Genomic DNA, 19,438 nt, shown 5'->3' on the forward strand with positions numbered 1-19,438 from the left:
AGCAGGAGGGAAAGAAGGCAGGCAGGCAGGAGGAAAGAGGAAGGAGGGAACTGGAAGGGAGGCAGGAAGGAAGGGAAGGAGGAAGGGAGGGTGGAAGATAGTAGCAGTGAAAGCAGCAGTGTTCATAGTTGCTTTTACTGTCCTTTTACATTATTTACCTTATAAGTGGTAATAATATTAATTAAAAAAAAGTTCTGAGCTACCCTTATTTTGCTTCAAAGTTCTTTATTTGAAATTTAATTTTTTTTCCTGAAATTTCCCTCTTAAAATGAAGGTGCGTGTTATATGCCTGTGCGTGTTATACGCCGATAAATACGGTATATATTTTTAAAGATTTTAAAACAAACACACATTAGCTCTGATTTAAATATACGACCTTACTAGGGGAAATCGTTTTCAAACTATACTATTCTAGAGGTGATTGATATCAGCTTGTGCATATTAAGAACCACATCTCGCTTATGCTACAATTAGGTATGCTACATCATTTCTCCTAAGCTGCCTGAAGCAGATCAGCCACTTCTAATGCTTTCATGCCAAGATAAAAATGCTAGTCTGAAATCAATCTCTGTCTCTTCTTTTTATTCCAGCAGCGTGTGGATTTCTAGCATTTGGGATTCATGAGCCAAAGCTCGATGAAACAAACAGAGAGATTAACTTATGATGTCCTTTGCCTGGGTTTATTTCTATACTAGCTGGAAACCCGAGCTTTGACACCAAACTGGGCTATGCAGGAGAAATTTGGTTCAGAATCCATTGGCTTAGTGGTGGTCAGTGATTGAAACACAAAAGGGAATATTGCTCCTGCCGCCTTGAGTACGGAAGCAATTCCATAGGTGGAAAGTATAGACATTTTGGTGAGGTACCGACATTTAGTACTGTAAGGAGCCCCAGACTGCTCCTGAATGAAGGAGTAGAACATCTGCCAGTTTGAACTGAGGTAATGGAATGTGAGGCAACTGGCAGTTGGAACAGAGTTCTTTTCAGGTGGGGAGGGGGAGTAGAACTCCTTAGCATCAGAGCATGTATAAGAAATACTAATGATCTGATGGTCATTTTGAAAAATCCTTTTTTTAGCAAGCACCTAAAAGCCAAGAGGAACATATGTGCCAAACATACGTGGTTCTGGAGATTTCGTGATGAGTGAGTGGTACTTGGGTTTGATAGATAGATAGATAGATAGATAGATAGATAGATAGATAGATAGATAGATAGATAGATAGATAGATAGATAGACAGACAGACAGACAGACAGACAGACAGACAGACACACACACACACACACACACAGAGTCAGTATGGCTGGTTAAAGATTATGGGGCTGCTTTACAGGACAGCCTTGGTAGGTCTAGTTTCTCAGTATTTCTTGCTTGCTCATCTCGTCCTTTGGGGATGTGTTCCCATTGCCAATCAAAGGGAAAACAGCAGATACGTGGAGACAACAGTTCCTTCCTTTTACACCTTTACTTTGCTGCTTGCTTTCTGTTTTTTACTTTGAAATAGAAGAACATACACCTCAACAGGTGTCTGAAACTGCTAGATCTTGGGCTCTAGCTCCTTGGCAGAATGCCACCAGAGCACTGCAGGCACATTGGAGACATGGCATCTAGACACCTGGCCTGGCCTGCAGCAAAGAGCAGCTATTTTGCTGTGGAAGTACATAAATTTGCAATTCCAAGCCTCTACTTGAATAGTCAAATCCAGAGGGAGGAAAGGAAGAACACGGTTTGTGAGGCTGCACCTTTCAACTTTCCATAACTAGTTTTCCGTGATGATGTTGTGAAGACTGATGATACCCAGGCAATTCCACCAAGGGAAGAAACATATTTCTATTGCTCGAAGTAAAATGAGGAAACCATGGCTCCTGTGCGTTTCATCTTTGCCTCACTGGAATGACATTCCACCAGCCAGAAAATGAACTCAATGAGTCATTGTCTATGCTAATCCAACAGCAAGTCTCTCCAGAATGTCAGAATAGAAAACTTTCACTAGTCTGGTTTGGAGAATGCCAGTACCAGAGCTGTGCTCTTTTCACTCTAGAGCAGGGGTGTCAAATTCAATTTCATTGAGGGCGCATCAGGGTTGTGTTTGACCTTGGAGGGCTGGGGGCGTGCCCAGGGTGGGTGTAACTACATTCAGCCTCCTGCAGCACTCTGAAAGCCAAATGTTAATTACAAAATGTTAATTACAAAAAGTGGACTCTGCTTTATGACATCCAGATCCAGTAAGTAAGGGGTGTGACCTGCACAGAAAATACACTTTTGTTTGTTATGAAGAAATATCCCCAAAGTCAGGTGTAGACTAAATGTAGACTGATTTTTAGTTACACACCTTCCCAGCAAACAGTAAATCTCCAGGATGAGTAACCACAATTTGCATGTTGGAGGTTCCTAAAGGAATGCTGGGAAAGTCTATATTTTAAAGAACATTTGAGGGAGGGTTGCAGAATAGCCCTTCTCTGCCTGAGATTGTAGAGACCCAGCACCAATCAAAACACTTTTTGTGAAGCAACTGATCAACACTGACAGGGTAAGCTACTAGTATATGAAAATAAGAGCAAACCCCACTCCCTTCTAGTACTGATGATGTTACCTAGCTTGGTTATGAAACATCTGCAAGAAAACCATCAAGCTCAGAGAGCACCAAGGACCCCACAGTTCAACCCTGACTACAAATATTCTCTTCTAACGATAAACACTTTTTGGTTACTCAGAGCCAGCCTTATATGAGATGGCTCCCAGTGGATTTCATTCTAAATTTTGATATGATTTCTGTAAATAAGGAATGTAGAATTAGAATAGCGGAGTCTTCGATCCTTCATGCATCAAAAAAATACAAAGCTAAGGGATAAACAAATAAAAAACAGATTTGAAAAAAGAAAAGGCCCAGGAAAGAAAAAGAGTGAAAGTGTAAGAAAAAAAGAGGAAAGAAAGAAAACCGAAAAAGAATTACTTTCAACTTTCTTTGCTACAGATATAAGTAAAAAATATATCAAAGTAAGATTAACATTTGTCTACATGATTTCCATAATTCCATATCTATTCATCAAAGCCCCAGATCAACTTTTAATTTCAGTTTCTCACAAGAAGTCCAGTAATGGTTCATATCGCTTTAATCACAATTTCTTAAGGAAATCACAACTGATTTATTTAATTGCACCAAACTCTAAATCAGGGGTGTCCAAACTTGGGAACTTTAAGACTTGTGGACTTCAACTCCCAGAATTCCCCAGCCAGCTTAAACTTGCAAAGACTGAAAAACAGTCTTTGATCTACAGATAGGGATTTTTCCATTCCTCTTTTACTGGTTCTTACTTATGAGCAATCATAATGCAAAATCCTCACTTCCACCCCATCCCAAAGCAACCAGATTACCTCACTAACCTGCTGTCCAGCTCCATTCTCCTGCATGAAGCAACAAAAGAAGACCATGTGACTACCAGTTTTTAAAAAAAACGTAATTAGACCTTCCAACTTCTCAGGGTGTGTGTGTGTGATCTCATGAAGTTAGAAAGTCTGACTGAACCTTTAGTCACATGGTCTTTTGTTGCCCTGCATGCCGGAGAACAGAGCTGGAAAGCAAGCCAGTGAGGGAATTGTGTTGTGGCAGGATTTTGCAGGAGGCTGTCCGGGTCAAAAACAGGCCGCAGTGGGGGTGGGGAGACAGACGCGCATCCCATTTTCACTAGCAGAGGCACTGCGGGCCAATCCTTTGCTATTTCCAGGCCGGCCCTACAGGCCAGGTCTAAGAACCTCATGGACCAGATCTGGCCCGCGGCACTGGCCTTGAGTTTGATACCCCTGCTCTAGAGTGGTGTCTCTCAACCTAGAGACCTTTTAAGATGTGTGAACTTCAACTTGCAGAATTGCCCAGCCAGCATGGAATTCCGAGAGTTGGGGTCCATACATCATAAAGTTCCCAAGGTTGAGAAACACAGCTCTAAAGCATATGACACACTTATAAAGTATAATCCTTCCTGTATTTGAAGCAGATTTTGTAGTATTCGGAGGCCGACAGAATGACCGGGAGTCTGCCTGCTTTTCCTTGCAGTGCAGCTATCAGCCTGGTAGGGAATAGATTATTGATTTCAGCTGTTACTGGGAATAGGAACCAATCATTTTTGAGAAAAAAACTTAGGAAGGTAGAGAGAAGCCTCATTGATGTAATGATCTGTATTCTGGTTTAGAGTGAATGATAATGTGTGAATGTGTGTATGTAGTAAGAGTATATGCATATGATTGTATTGAATAGTAAGAAAGAAAATAGATGAGAGAAGGAGGGAGGGAGGGAAGATTTATGGCTTTTTAGTTGCTTTTGCATAAAGTTGTTCTGGCCAGAATTCGAATTATAGTAGCTACTAATAATTTCTCTTTTCCAGCAGATATTTCTTCATTTGTTTTGTTCAACGTATAAGCTGCTTCCACCGTCAAAGTAAATCTTCATTATATGCAAGTTATTAAAGCAATAAAACAAGAACATAAAATGGTAATCAAAACAAAAATGTAATATACATTACTATTATCAGGGAAGAAAACACCATAAATACTAAGGAATAATACCCTAATATAAATTCAGGGGGTCACAAATGGCGGTGCCCCAGGGCTTGCTGAGAAAGCCATGAGCCAATCATCTCATTTCAAATCCTGTAAGCTTGTGTGTCTGTCACTGCTGCAGAAATTGGAGCCTAGTATTACAATACTGAAATAAATGCACATGATACAAAGTGCAAAAAAACATCCCACATCACCCATTTCCATTTCCATTCAAGCACCAAGAGAGCAGAAATAAAAACCATACAATTTTTCCTTACCTTGTTCATCAAGAAGAATGTTATCTGGTTTCACATCTCTGAAAAGCAAAATAAATGTATATATATATATCTATATCTATATATCTATACATCTATATCTATATCTATATCATCTATCTATCTATCTATCTATCTATCTATCTATCTATCTATCTATCTATCTATCTATCTATCTATCTATCTATCTATCTATCTATCTATCTATGCATATATAAAACTTAATCTTGACAGAAAAAAGGCAACTACTCCTGATATTTTTTTCCATATCAAGAAAATTGCTCTAAGAAGCCAATAAACATACTGAGTTATTGTTTCCAAGATTGTAAACACATTATCTATTATCAGCTACACAAAAACAGGGTTGTGAAATATCCATGATCTTTGCAAAGAAATCTCATTTGAATGTAGCAAGTGTATAGAAATTTTCTTAGTAAACAAAGGCATGTCAGGGTTTGAAAACAATTCCTGCCAGTTGGAATTGTCTTATGATAAAGATTCTTCCATCTTCAAACTGTATTAAATAAGCAGCTGCCATGGGTTTCTAGATGAGAATCAAATTGGACTGCACTGCCAGAATAGGAGAGTATATTTTTTCCGCTGGCATCTCCCTGAGAATGCATTTCTCCACATGAGGATCTATTCTTTTTTCCCCCCATAAAGTTTTTTTATGTTTCATTTTCATAACATATAATTACATGTATACTATTACATAGCCAACATCGTATTGTATTATTAAATGTTTACATCAATTCATCTTACCATCAACTCCCCAAAAGAAAAAGAAAAAAAACCCAGTTATTGGCTCTTCTGCTCTCCATACACTATATTTGTGCGTTCACTTTCTTCTCCCTCTCTCAGCCCCCTCCCTACCTCCTTTCTTCTCTCTGTCCTCCTTCCCTTCTCTACTTCCCCTTCCTCTCTCCTACTCCTCTCTCCCCTTTCCACTCCTCATTTCTCTCCTCCTCTTCCCCCCTTCTACCCTCTCTCCTATCCCTCTCTCCTTCCCTTACCACTCTCCTTTTCTTCCCACTCTTCAACTCATTTGCTTGGTGTATTTCAGCTTCTGAGCAAGCTCCCTTTTATGTTGATGGTATTCCTTTTCAATATACATATTTAATTTTAAACATATATTTTCCTTAAAAAAAAGAAAGAAAAATAGAACAAAAAATATACATATATAGTCACTGTACTTTTAAACCAGCCCCCCAGCCTAATTTTGGTCGAGATATAGACCTGGTTACAATTCCCAGCTATTCTCATTATCTTTATATAAAAATGATTCTGCCTTTAAGTTTCAATAGTTTCCCATTATAAGTGTATTTAATGTTCCTGCTCTAATTTTTCCATGTCTTGGATTAGATTACCTTTAGTTGTCTATGAATGGCAAACCTCACTGTTCAATATTCATTTCAATTCCCTTAATCTATTGTCTAGAATAACAAACAGTAAACATCTTGCTTTATTTCATCATCTTAAAAGTTCTATGTATATCCATGTTTCATATATTTTAACCCATGCTTAGTTGTCCTTCTGTTGTCATTTCCAGTCAATTTGCCACTCAGTTTAATTATCATGTATAAAAGTGAATGGCAAACCTCTGCTTTACAACCTCCCCATGTCATTTGCATATTTATCCACATTCCATATATTTTGGCCTTTGTTTAGTTGTCTTTCCATTATTATATTCAACCAGTTAGCAACTTCATTTTATTGTCATGTTTTTCACAACCTCCCCACATCAATATCAATATCATATTTATCCATATTCCATATATTTCAAACTTTGCTTAATTATTTCCATTATTACATTCAATCAATTAGCAACTCCATTTTATTGTCATATTTAGAAATAAAACCCTCATCTTAGTTTTATATTCTCCCACATAAAAATTTATGGTTGTCTGATTTTTTCCTAGTAAGTCTTTTGTCCCACTTCTCTGCTCCTGCCCTCTCCCTTCTCTTTGCTTCGGCACATCCACTCTCCCCAACTTTCCCCAGGTCACCACCAAAAATATGTTTTTTATTTCTCTTTGTTGGGGCAAAACCTCCCCCTTCAATTTCCCTTATGTCACTAACAGCTTCAACCTCTTTTATCTGCCTTTTGTTTCCCCCTGTTTCTACTCCTTCATTATCTTGCCCCCCTTCTTCTTTGAATTCTTCTTTAGCTATCTGCTTCTCTGGGTTCAGAATTCTATTTAGGCTTGATTTTAATGATTTATGCATATTTTTTGATAATTTCATGTAGTTCTTCAAATTCCCATGATGTCCAGTTTCAAAGTTAAAATTAGCTATACAGTTATTTCAAAGTTCTGGTCCACCTTAAGTTTGTCCACTTCCACTGCTATAGGGGAGAATGATGGGAGCCATCTTGGTCTGTTGTTCTTCCTTAATATCCAGTTCCAAGATTGCAGTTAGTTATACAAAGTCTTATTTTGAGGCTCTGGTTCACCTTAGGTTTTAGCTACTGTGGGACCAGAAGTGAAGCTTGGGCCATCTTAATCTTTTGCAGCAAAATAAAAAGACGAAAGAGGGAAGAAAAAAAAGAAAAAAAGCCCTAGCATTTTCCAGTTCTTATCTCTATAATAATTCTTCCCCGTCACCTTCCGTCTCAGATCAGCCACAGCTGCTTAAAACATATCAATTAGAACAAACTTACAAAGAGCTAGATTCGGGTACGTGTCTCTTTTGCCTCCTGCTCTTGCAACTTCTGATTTATGGTAGTTGGTTAGTTAAAACATCCCACACAGTCAAGGTTAGATTATCCGTTATCAGAGAAAAAGAGATCAAAATATTTGGTTTCTATTTGATATCTGAGACCAAATTAGAGTTTATATTGAGTGGGTTCAGAAGAAGACATGCTTTTTTCTTGATTATTCTAGCTGGAAGGAATTCCAAGCAAAGTAAAAATATTGGTTTCTGTTTAAGATCCAAAACCAAATGTAACGTTTATAATTATGTGGGTTTGTAGCTGCTCTGCTTTCTGTTCTTCTGTTTGAAAGCGCAGACAAAGAATTTCCAGGGCGGCTGATGTTACAACCCTCCACCTTCCTTTCTTCCTTTTCTTTTAGGAAAAAAAAAGTCCCAATCTGACCATCAGTATTATTTATGTTCTCAAAATTTCTTTGCCTTTTCCAGGTTTAATTTATAGTTGTGGGTTAGATAAATTCTCTTACCAGGTCTTTTATCTCTCCCGGCCTCCGCCTGTTCCAAACTTATTTTGACAAAAAGGTCAGCATCTTGTCAGCCACAAAGGCTGCAGGCCCGACTCCGATTCATAGGCAAATCTCTAACCCACGAGAGATCTGTTGCTTCTCTCAGGGTAAAAGCTGGATAGGCTGTTTCTGTACTGAAACAGTCTTGACTCGTGGTAACTTCCAGACTTTTGACAAATTTAAAAAAAACTGAGAAAGATTTCGATGAGACGCTGCCCTTTTTCACCCCCACCTCTAGTGGGGGTTCTGATTCAAAAGATTCTTCAGAGATGGTTTGTCAGACAGGGTTCACGTGAGACTCTTAGGAGCCCACATCTCCCACATCTGTCCAGGTGGAGAACTTCCTGTCCAAGCCCACATGAGAATCTATTCTATTGTAATTAAAATATGGGACTAAAGTTCAGGAACATCTAGTTCCAAACTTCATTCAGTACGAAATTCACTGGGCCAGTAACTCACTGGTTGATGTAAGCATTTAGGAGAGGAATAAAATAATGCATATGGTAGGTAATAAGGAAATTACTCTTCCAGAGTGTCATGGTTCTAATCTCAGTTCATAATCTCTGTGACTCCTATTAGGAGGAGAAGGAAGAGGAGGCCACTAATGATCTGGAAATGAGATTAATTTAATGTTACCCAACCTGATGTCCTTTAGATGTGTTGGGACTTCAGTTCCTAGAATGTCCAGAAAAATTGTTATTCCAGAAAATTTCACAGAAAATTGAGAAACCCATCTAAAAAGCACCATGACAGTAAAAGCTGGATAGGCTGTTTCTGTACTGAAACAGTCTTGACTCGTGGTAACTTCCAGACTTTTGACAAATTTAAAAAAAAACTGAGAAAGATTTCGATACAGCAGCCACTAGTCTTAAATATAATCCTATGGAAAGAAATCAATTATACAAAAGTGCATCAAAGATTGAGATAACATGATCATGAAGTTACCCGCTTGTTCAAAATTCTATGTAAATAGAATATAGATCAAGATTAGAGGATTAGAAAATTAGGTTTTGATTATTTCCTACAATAAACAGCCCTTCCATTTCATGGTAGAACTAGAGATTAAGTATTTACTGAAGAAAATTTACTCCAACTATAAAATCAATTTCAGAGTTGAGATTCCATGGAGCTGCTCCCAATGGGTTCGAATGAGATGAGTTTATAGAATTAGACCTGATCCTCACAGCTGCCAACCACAAATTATAAGATCACCTGTGTATAATACGCTGACTGCGCAAATAGTCCAAAGCTGATGCCATTTCACAGATATATAGTTTAACTGTTTCTTCTGTAAACTGCACATTCTGTTGAAGATGATAACGTAAGTCACCACCCAAGAGTAGATCCACCACCATGAACATGTCTTCTTCATCTTGGAAGGAGTACCTATAGAAAAGTGAGGGAACAGGGAATTCCATTATATTTGCACAGACAACATTATTATGCCTTATGATAGTGCTCCATGCCATATAATGACCTAGAAATGAGATGTCCTTAATATATTATATTACCTAACCTTGTGACCTCTGGATACATTGGGACTTCAGTTATTAGAATTTCTAGAAGAATTGGCTGGAATGTGCTTGAATAATAACAATGCTTCCACATATCTAAATATATATCCTTCAACTACTTTCATTTGTCCCACTTCTTTTGAACCACTGATATTTGTATATTTGGGGTGTCATTTTGTTTTACTGCTTATTACTGTTAGCTGTCCCCTATTCTGTATCTAGTAGGGAGCAGCTGTCATAGTTAATTTTAACTTGTTCATGTAATCCTGTTTCTATATCTGGCTGGATCACATGGCTTCTATAATATGATCATTACACAGTATTTTTTCCAGGCATAATCAATAATGTACTGGAATACCAAGCAGCCTGTCTCATTTCATTATCAAAGGATAACCAGTGCCATCAGTGTGAATGACTCATTGGCAAGATTTTGTTAGTCTGATCTGCCTGGAATCTTTTTAATACAGAAATTCTGGGATGTCATTAGCTGGACATTTTTGCTCTATTTGCCAAAGCTGAATAAAAAAAATGTGAAAGGGGTGATCAAATACGTCAGAGAATTATTTTCTTCTAACATGAGGATGTTAGTCTGGATGATAGAATTGGCTTAGAAATACGAGTTAGAAACATCCACTTATCTTTATCACCCCCAATAAATGGAGTGTATACTTTACCTGGATCTTCATAAAAAGCACATTACATGGTCATTCCTTTACATTTCTACTTTCCACAACAAAGTTTCTAGGAGAAGCATTTAGATGAGAGTGTAAGATCTCAGGGATGAAAATACTGAAAACTTATCAAAAATGCTTATAAGATTTGGTGCATTTTTATTTATTATTATTTTATTATTATTATTCTGTTAAATACCATTACATAAGAAGACTCAGTAGTGCCTATCTCTTTGGGGAAAAAAGGCAAGATCTGAGTTATCCATTCAGAAAGCTACAGGAAGAATGGGTATTCACATTTCAAAGTGTTGTAGATAAAAGCAAGACAAGACAACCAAAAGGATAAAAAGGCTTGAGCAATTCCCCTGTGAGACACATTGCTATTTAGTGCTTTTTCAGCTGAAGAGTAAAGAGGGGACCAAAAAAGACACACCTTATTAGTATAGAATAGATAGATATCCACGAGTGGCTACATAGAAATTATTCCTTCACATAATACCAAAACCTTTGGGGGGAGGGCGTAAAGTCTTCACATATCACAGTTAACTTCCAGAATTTATTATTACATAAAAAAGTCCCCAATATGAACAGCTTTGAAAGGAAGTCACACAACTGTGTAAGAGATAAAGCTATCAATGCTTAGTACTTAGCATAGGTATGTCTTGTTTCCAAGACTGGATCTGTGCACATTTCAATAGCAGATTGCTGTAGAAACAGAAGAAGCTACTGGATCCATGTTAAGTTTGTGATTCCTGGTTGGACATTTAGAAAGAGAATGTTAAATTAGACCTCCAACTTTGATCCAGCATACTTTTTCCTCTTACATTCTTAAAACCACAGGAGTGTGCCTTCTATATTTATTATTATGCTAAACTTTCTCCTATGCAACCAAAACAAGAGACATGTCCCCACTCTGTCTCTTTACTGTGACATAGTAAGTAGTTAGGGTAACAAGGTTAACAAGGTTAACTTAACATTCAAGTTAACCCCAAATGTGAAAGCTGACTAGCTGACTTTTGGCCAATCATCCCACATATTTGTTATGGGCGGTAGGGATGGAGAAAAGAGTGGTATATTTTCAGTCTTGCAACAGGGCAGATCTCACTGAAATTTTAACTGAGTTTCTTATACACCAATATGCAGGCGTTTTTCAGTAGAGATGTGACTTTTTATACTAATGGACCGAGAGGTCTATTCTCTAAATTACAACCTTATGGACATCAGTTTAGGATTTTTTTTTCTGTAGCCCTGTTCCTCACATGAGCTAGTTGTTGGTTTGAAAACTATTAAGGATGACAGTAAAAAGAGAACTGCTACATATTGGAGCAAAATAATTCAATATAATTCCTTTTTTGGAGAATAGTAATAACTTTAAAAGAAAAAGTAAATATGCCAAATCAAGAGGAATTCTTCTAAAATTATGGTAGCCAACTTTCCTATGAAATCCTTCCCTAAATGAATAAGACAAATGAATAAAACAGATTATCTCAACACCCCATTGTTCAATTGTATCAAATCAAAAAATCCCAATTAATGTGAGCTCCACAATTAATCAAGGTAGTATAGATTTGTCTTTTCCACTATTCAATGTTTACTCTAGTCCATTTCAGTACATTCTTCATTTGTTCCATTTGTCCTTTTGACATTACACTATTCCAATTGGTTTCTTTTTCCTCAACAGCTCTCTCCAAACTTGTGCCTTCTTAAATTTCAGCTCTAATAATTCCTGACTCAACATGGGCAACCAGGCAACCAGCCAGCCAAACTAATCTAATAATTATCTAACTCTATATTTGTAGCCACATATTAAGAAACTATGTTTTATCACAGGAACTCTTATCATAAGCCAGCTATTGTATAACTGGAGTCTCCATTTCTATAGATATTCTGAATACCGGATTTCTATAATGCTAAGTTTTGTTTGCCTTAGATTGTAGACTTTGCCATTTTCTTTTATGTATAATTGAATTTTGAAAATCATACTTTGTACTGCCCAAGACTCTTTTCTGAAAAGACTAACATGCTTTCAACTAGATGCACATATTTGGAAAATCAGTGGAATTGGTACATTTTTTAAGAGAAAAAAAGAAATTCACCAAAGATTCACTAGGAAGACATGCTCAATTTCTTGCAGAATCTCTAGTTCTCTGAACACATTCCGAACTTCATCTCTTTCAATGCACTGTTGTTTATTCATGTACTTCATGGCATACATCTTCTCTGTGTCTTTCTTTTGTACAATGCACACCTAGATGTAACACAACAAAAAAAGTTGAATTAATATGTATCTCTGTACTTTTTTATTTAACAACAGTGAGATATTGTGATGAGCTCCCAAAAAATCATTTATTTAAGATTTTATTTTATTTTGTATTATTTTCATATTATCTCCTGCACAAGTTCATTCAGAAAATTATGAAGGAAAAGGCAAGTCTACTTTTTGATAAAAAAAACACGTTTCTTTAAAAGTGTCAGCATCTGGTAATGTCATTTTAGCAAAATATCTAAAGACAATGCAGTCAATCAAATGTGTTGAATTTCCTCCCTTATAATAAGTAACCTCTATGTCTGAAGGCTATACTGGCTGGGAAGAATATGAGACTTGACATCAAATGCCAGCATGCAGGAGAAAGCTTACACGGGGACTCTTATGAGTATATTATATAGAAGCTAGCTTGAGTCTATTATAATTTTCAGCCTGTGATGAGAAGGTAGGTTTACGCACAGTAAAGCGGTATCTAAGTGCTATTGCTATTAAGACAACAGTTTGTCAGAGAACAGCCTTCCCCGGACTCTTTATATTTTAGATATTATGTCCTTCACCTCCCAAAATTTCCTAGCCATCAGAACAATTGCTGAATATCATGGAACCCCAAAAACCACAAATATGGAGAAAGCCAAGGCTGGCATTAGATTATTCCGCTTTAAATTCGTGTATTTACTTGTTCATTGGTTATGTAATTAATGCCTCCTCAATCCTAGCAGCATTCTAGGCAGCATGCAGATAATGAAAGTTTTAGCAATTGCATAACTCTAATCATCGTCATCGTCATCACCATTATCAGTGGAGTGGAGTATGATGACTCCAATTTTAGCAATGCCCCAACACTCAAAAAGGCAAATACTGTCTGTCACATTTAGACTTTCCAATGTTATAAGGGCAGAACATGAAGAAAAATAATTTTCCATGCCAAAGGTGATGTCCAAATTATACTTAGAATATAATTTAGTGACAGCAATGAAACAATTCAGTGCTAGCAACTGTGAAGATCTATGAATAATCAAAGTGAGGGTACAGCAAGAAAGAGCCAACAATTTCAGGAAAGATGATATCAAACACTGTGATTGGGGAATTGCCCTTCCATCAAATGTACTATGTTTCTGGGCTCAACTCAAAATCTGATCTGCCCTTAAATCAGGGGTGTCCAAACTTGGGAACTTTAAGACTTGTGGACTTCAACTCCCAGAATTCCCCAGCCAAGTCTTAAAGTTCCCAAGTTTGGACACCCCTGCCTTAAATCCTTAATAATTTGGGACTGGATTATACTAAAGCAGGGGTGTCAAACCCAAGGCACAGGGGCCAGATCTGACCTGCAGAGTGCTTAGATCTGGCCCATGGGGCTGCCCTGGCCCGCGGTTTCTCTGCCAGAAAAAATGGAGCTCGGGAAGCCACGGGCCATGGACAGCCCTCCCAAGCTCCATCTTTATGGCAGAGGGTTGCAGGAGGCTATCGCAGTAAAAATGGAGTTTGCGAGCCTGTTTTCACTGACAGAACACTTTGGCCACCACAGGCGCCCCTGACACGAGTGACGTCGAGCTGCCCACGCCCATCCTGGCTCCCCAAGGTCAAACACAATCCTGATGCATCCCTCAATGAAATTGAGTTCGACACCCCTGTACCAGTGGTGGGTTTCAAAAAAAATTGGAACCTATTCTGTGGGTGTGGCCTCCTTTGTGGGAGTGGCTTGCCAGCCATGTGACTGGGTGGGAGTGGCTTGCCGGCCATGTGACCGGGTGGGAGTGGCTTGCCGGCCAAGTTCAGAGAACACCAAAGGACCCCACAGTCCTCTCCCTCCTTATCTTTTTCTTTTTTGTCCTTCGACTTCTCCTCCTCCTCCTCCTCCTTTCCCCACAACCCCACTCCCTTCTAGCACTGATGATGTTACCTAGTTTGGTAATGAAATGTCTGTAAGAAAACCACCAAGCTCAGAAAGCAGCAAGGATCCAACTATCCCCACCTCCTCTTTCTCCCTTTCATTCTCCTTTTTGTCCTTTCTGCTCCTCCCCCCCCCCTTCTAGCAGTGATGATGTTACCTAGTTTGGTAATGAAATGTCTGTAAGAAAATCACCAAGCTCAGAAAGCAGCAAGGATCCCACTATCCCCACCTCCTCTTTCTCCCTTTCATTCTCCTTTTTGTCCTTTCTGCTCCCCCCCCCCCCTTCTAGCACTTCACCAGCTCAGGCGCGACCAGAAAAGTTTCTCTTCTCAGAAATGTCTTCAGTGGAGCGGTGGCAGCCTGGCAGGCTGAGCCTGCGTCCCTTTCAGGAGCTTCACTGAGGAAACTTCTCCGGTCGCACCCGAGCTGGTGGAGCGCAGGCAAGCGTCGTCCCATCGTCAGGGAGACAGTGAGTGAGGTGAATTGCGTGGTTGCTCAGATCACACGGGCACAGCTCGACCGGAGAAGTTTTTCTTCTCAGAAATGTCTTCTCGGGCTGTGCCCATGTAATCTGAACAACCACGCGATTCTCCTCACTCACTGTCTCCCTGGCGATGGGAAGACGCTTGCCTGCGCTCCACCAGCTTGGGCGTGACCAGAGAAGTTTCCTCAGTGGAGCTCCTGAAAGGGACGCAGGCTGCCACCGCTCCACTGAAGACATTTCTGAGAAGAGAAACTTCTCCGGTCGCGCCCAAGCTGGTGGAGCGCAGGCAAGCGCCATCCCGTGACAGGGGCAGGGCAAGAACTTACTTCCGGATTCATTGACCAACGGGATCACGCGATCCGGTGCGATCCGGCAGAAACCCACCACTGCCCTGTACTAAAGAGCTTCTTGTCTGTACATACACTTGTCTATATGACAATTCCTCAGACAGAGACATTTATTTGGGCATCCCTTGATGAGCTACAAGGAAAGTTTTTTTTCTCTTGGTGATGGCACTTGGTGATGGTGTGGGGTGCCATTCCTCAAGACACTTTACTTCTCCATTTTATGTAAGTAGTTGATCTATCAAGAAAATTATTGTACTACTGATTCTTGAAAATTTAGAATATAAAGAAGTACTATGTAGATGCCTTTATGACTATATTGGTATATTTATCTGATAATGTTGGGAACTGGATAGCTGTTGGCAACAACTGTCAGATCTTGCTTTGTGGTATAGTTTAATGAGGACCATTGAGATGTATGCCTATGAGCCCTCCACTAACTTATAAGTCCTCCCTAAAGGAAATTTTCAGGAAGATCTTTAGCACAAGTGCTATTTCTAGCTAATTTTATCGAGATCTCTCTGAGATAATAGGAATGTGAAAAGGAAATATGTGATTCAGACTTACAAGGGAAGCAATTTGAAGGCAGAATAAGTTTGCAGAATAAGCATGAGTATTATCAATATTTCATTCCATCTACATTGTATACTGCCTTTTAGGGTCTTCCCTGGATAATTTAGAAAATGCCCATTAAGAAGAGTTCCCATATCATTCAGATCTAACATTTTATTTGCAATAGTTATTGTAAGTTTACAATTAAGCTATTCAAAAGTTCACAGCATATGACCCAACAGTTTGCTCATAGTCACTCCCCAGCAATAACCTCTGAACAGTGGCGTAGCGTGGGTTGTCAGCACCCGGGGCAAGGCAAGTAATTTGCGCCCCCTAAAGCGAGGGCGGCCCGACTGCAGCTGCCCCTGGGTCGGCATCAGTCAAGTGAGGCTCTCCATGCTGGCCTCCTGCCTTCCTCCCGAGGAGGAGCTCGAAGGGCAGCGGGAAAAGGCTCGACTGAAGGGAAGCAGGTGCCGCGGGGGTGGGAGGCGCACCGGGGGCTTTGGGAAGGCGCCGGCTTCCCGGGGCGCTCCAGGCGGAGCGGGAGGACGCGGTGGCGTTGCAGCGGCGGGCAGACGGAGCGCAGCGCAGCACCGCTCTCCTTCGGCTCCGCCTGGAGCGCCCCGGGAAGCCGGCGCCTTCCCGAAGCCCCCGGTGCGCCTCCCACCCCCGCGGCACCTGCTTCCCTTCAGTCGAGCCTTTTCCCGCTGCCCTTCAAGCTCCTCCACGGGAGGAAAGAGACGGCCACAGTCCGGCAAAGGGCGGTGCAGGGCGAGTCAGGGCGCCCCCCCAGATGTTGCGCCCGGTGCGGCCGGCCCCCCCTGCACCCCCCACGCTACGCCACTGCCTCTGAATATACAAGTTTTACCTAGCAGTTCAAAAAATTACTACATACAAGTTACTTGTATGGAAAATAATAATATAGCATATTTCGTGCTGCATCTGATCTTTTTCCTTTGATTAAATTATGTCATAAAGATCTGGAACCAAGTTTACTCAGGCAAGATAGACAATCTCTCTCATCTATAATCACATTTATGGGACTTTTGGAAAATTTTATATCAGTCTAAGGTTTTGTTTTCATAACCAAAACAAATAACAACCTCATTATTTCAGTTACGGTACTTTTATTAATGAAGGAATAAGTGCTTAAGGCACTTAAAAAATCATGCTGATTTTTTTAAAATAAAAAGGATAATTGTATATCAAGCTGGTTCCATAGGGCTTCTTGTTTGGAGAGTTTTAAATCAGTGCACTCCTAAAGTTGTATACCGTGAACTCCTATTCAGAAAATGAGTGTTCAGAAGGGAATTCAACCACTATCATAGTGTGTAGAATACAGCAACACAAGCACACATTTTAACACTAAGTAAAGATTTCAAGATTTATGGAACTGCTAGTGAGATAAGCTGGGGGAAAAAGAGAAAATCTTAATTATAAATGTTTTCTCTAAAATGAATGATGGAATTATAGGTTATCTCAAAGTTTTGAAAATTAAATTATTTTATTGCATCCTTCTAAGAAAAACAGGCATCGTATAGTATTCTCAAAGGGTGAAAGAGTATAAATGTAGTCATTCTGTTCTCTGTATAACTTATTTCTACAGAGCTGTGATGGCGAATCAATGGCATGCGTGCCACAGGTGGCACACAGAGGCCTCTCTGCCGGCACGCTAGCCCCAGCTGAGCTCCACCAAGCATGTACTGCCAGCCAGTTGATTTTCAGATCTCTGCAAGACACTATACAAGCCATCGACATGCACCCAAGAGGAACAGGAAGTGCCTCACAGGAGCAGATAGAGGTTAATCCTAGAGAGGCAGGAAATGTATCATTGAACAATGGAGATGAATACTAGAGAGGAATAAAGCTGCATACAAGGCTGACATAACTCCTTAAACAGCATAGGCATGCACAGAGGGGAGCGAGGGGGGGATCCCCCACACCTCATTTTTGGTCCCAAGAGGCTATGCCCAAAATGGGGCACACAGGTGTGTGTATGCACGCATGCACATGGGGGATCGTATTGCATTATAGCTGTGGGCACGTTTGCGCACGCGCTGTTGTGTGTGAGTGCTTTCGGCACGCAAGGACAAAAAGGTTGGCCATCACTGGTATAGAGAGTGCATGTGTGAGATTGTATTGTTCAGAGGTTTTGGTTTAATTGTGTATTTTATCCTACAATAAAGATAGGAAACAGGTACCATTGCAAAACTATAACTCCCAACATTCTTCAACATTGGCCTTGCTGGTTCTCACATTACCAGGAGTGGTAGTTAAGAGACTCCAGAATTCCTCATGTCAGCATCTAAACCCACATGTGTATAATGTAAAAATAAATTCCGTGGGTTGCTACATTTTAGAAATAGAAACAGTTCTGTAGAACTATTTCTAAACAGACTATTTGTAGATAGCTGTGAAAATTTGCCTGAAGGCACAAATTTTCAAGAATCAAAGCAGTTACGATTAGTCTTCTTTCCTCCAGACAGCCCCAACATTTAAAATAACTCTCAAATTATAACACCCCTCAAATTAAACGAGAGAAACAAAATGGGGTATATTTGAAAGGAAGGGGGAAAAAATCACAGCAGCTGGCATGATAATGAAGCTAGTATCACTGAAATTATCTCATTATATTTCAAACTTTTTGTTTTTGCCAACAAGAGATTTGGCATGTAGAATTTAAATCAGCAGGTTCAACGGGTTGTTGAGAAATAGGGTAATAATTGCTAATGCCATAAAACAACGAACAGTTAGTCTTTTTCAATTATAGGCTTAAAACATGAAAATAAGTCTATAGTAAGAACAAGATCAGCAGTTTAGTTAAGTAAAATGTTCCCTACTTCTGAATCAGTAATCATCGATCCCATAACATATGCTGCTTGTTTCTTTTACAATAAGAAATTAAAACTAATTTCTTATTGCAAAGTAAAATTGTTATGTGCAGTACGAGTAGTCCTCAACTTAAAACCACAATTGGGCCCAAAATTTATGTTGCTCGGTGAGAAATTTGTTAAGTGAGTTTTGCCTCATTTTACAACTTTTCTTGCTACATTTCTTAAGTGAATCACTGCCGTTGTTAAATTAGTAACATGGTTGCTAAGAGAATCAGATTTCCCCATGGACTTGGCTTGTCAGAAGGTCATTAAAAAGTGATCACATGACCCCAGGATACTGCAACTGTCATAAAGGTGAGTTAGTTGTTAAGTATCTGAATATAAATCAGATGACCATGGAGATTCTGCAACAGTCATAAGTGTGAACAATGGTCATAAGTCATTTTTTTTCAGTGCATTTGTAACTTCAAATGGTCACTAAGTGAACTGTTGTAAGTTCAGCACTACCTGTACTATTTCCCAATACAGAGATTCTCAAATTTTGTGATTCTGAGACCTCCTAAATCAATACATGCACTTCTGTGTCTCCCCCTTCCCCAAATTAAACTAAAGGTTTCAGTAGAGTGGAACTAAGTGTATAAATGTACAACTTACTTTTAATAATTACATTTTAGCTGACACAGCAGCTGAAACCATGACAGTAACTTGCAGCCATACAAAATAATTCTATTGAATATAAGCTATAACTAAAATTAGATGTAAAGTCATAATTTAATAGGGAGGAGGACAGAAGTGGGTTTCACGTAATTTAACCACCAGTTCGCTGTACATCGAAAATGTGAGCATCTTCCATGCATGTG

The 19,438-nt window shown here is 39.4% G+C and overlaps 1 protein-coding gene across 1 annotated transcript in view; it reads right to left on the bottom strand.

Annotated features, from left to right (window-relative positions):
- Window positions 1-19,438, bottom strand: part of STK32C (serine/threonine kinase 32C) — a 212,414-nt gene that overhangs the window by 21,206 nt on the left and 171,770 nt on the right. The window contains exons 3-5 of the mRNA XM_081954835.1: window positions 12,304-12,455; window positions 9,235-9,408; window positions 4,811-4,848 (exon numbers count right to left, since the gene is read on the bottom strand). Of these exons, the coding sequence (XP_081810961.1) occupies window positions 4,811-4,848; window positions 9,235-9,408; window positions 12,304-12,455 (364 nt within the window). The remainder of the gene's footprint in view (window positions 1-4,810; window positions 4,849-9,234; window positions 9,409-12,303; window positions 12,456-19,438) is intronic.

Source organism: Natrix helvetica (genome assembly GCF_964273705.1).
Source record: "Natrix helvetica genome assembly, chromosome: 5".
In the NCBI taxonomy this organism is placed as follows: domain Eukaryota; kingdom Metazoa; phylum Chordata; class Lepidosauria; order Squamata; family Natricidae; genus Natrix; species Natrix helvetica.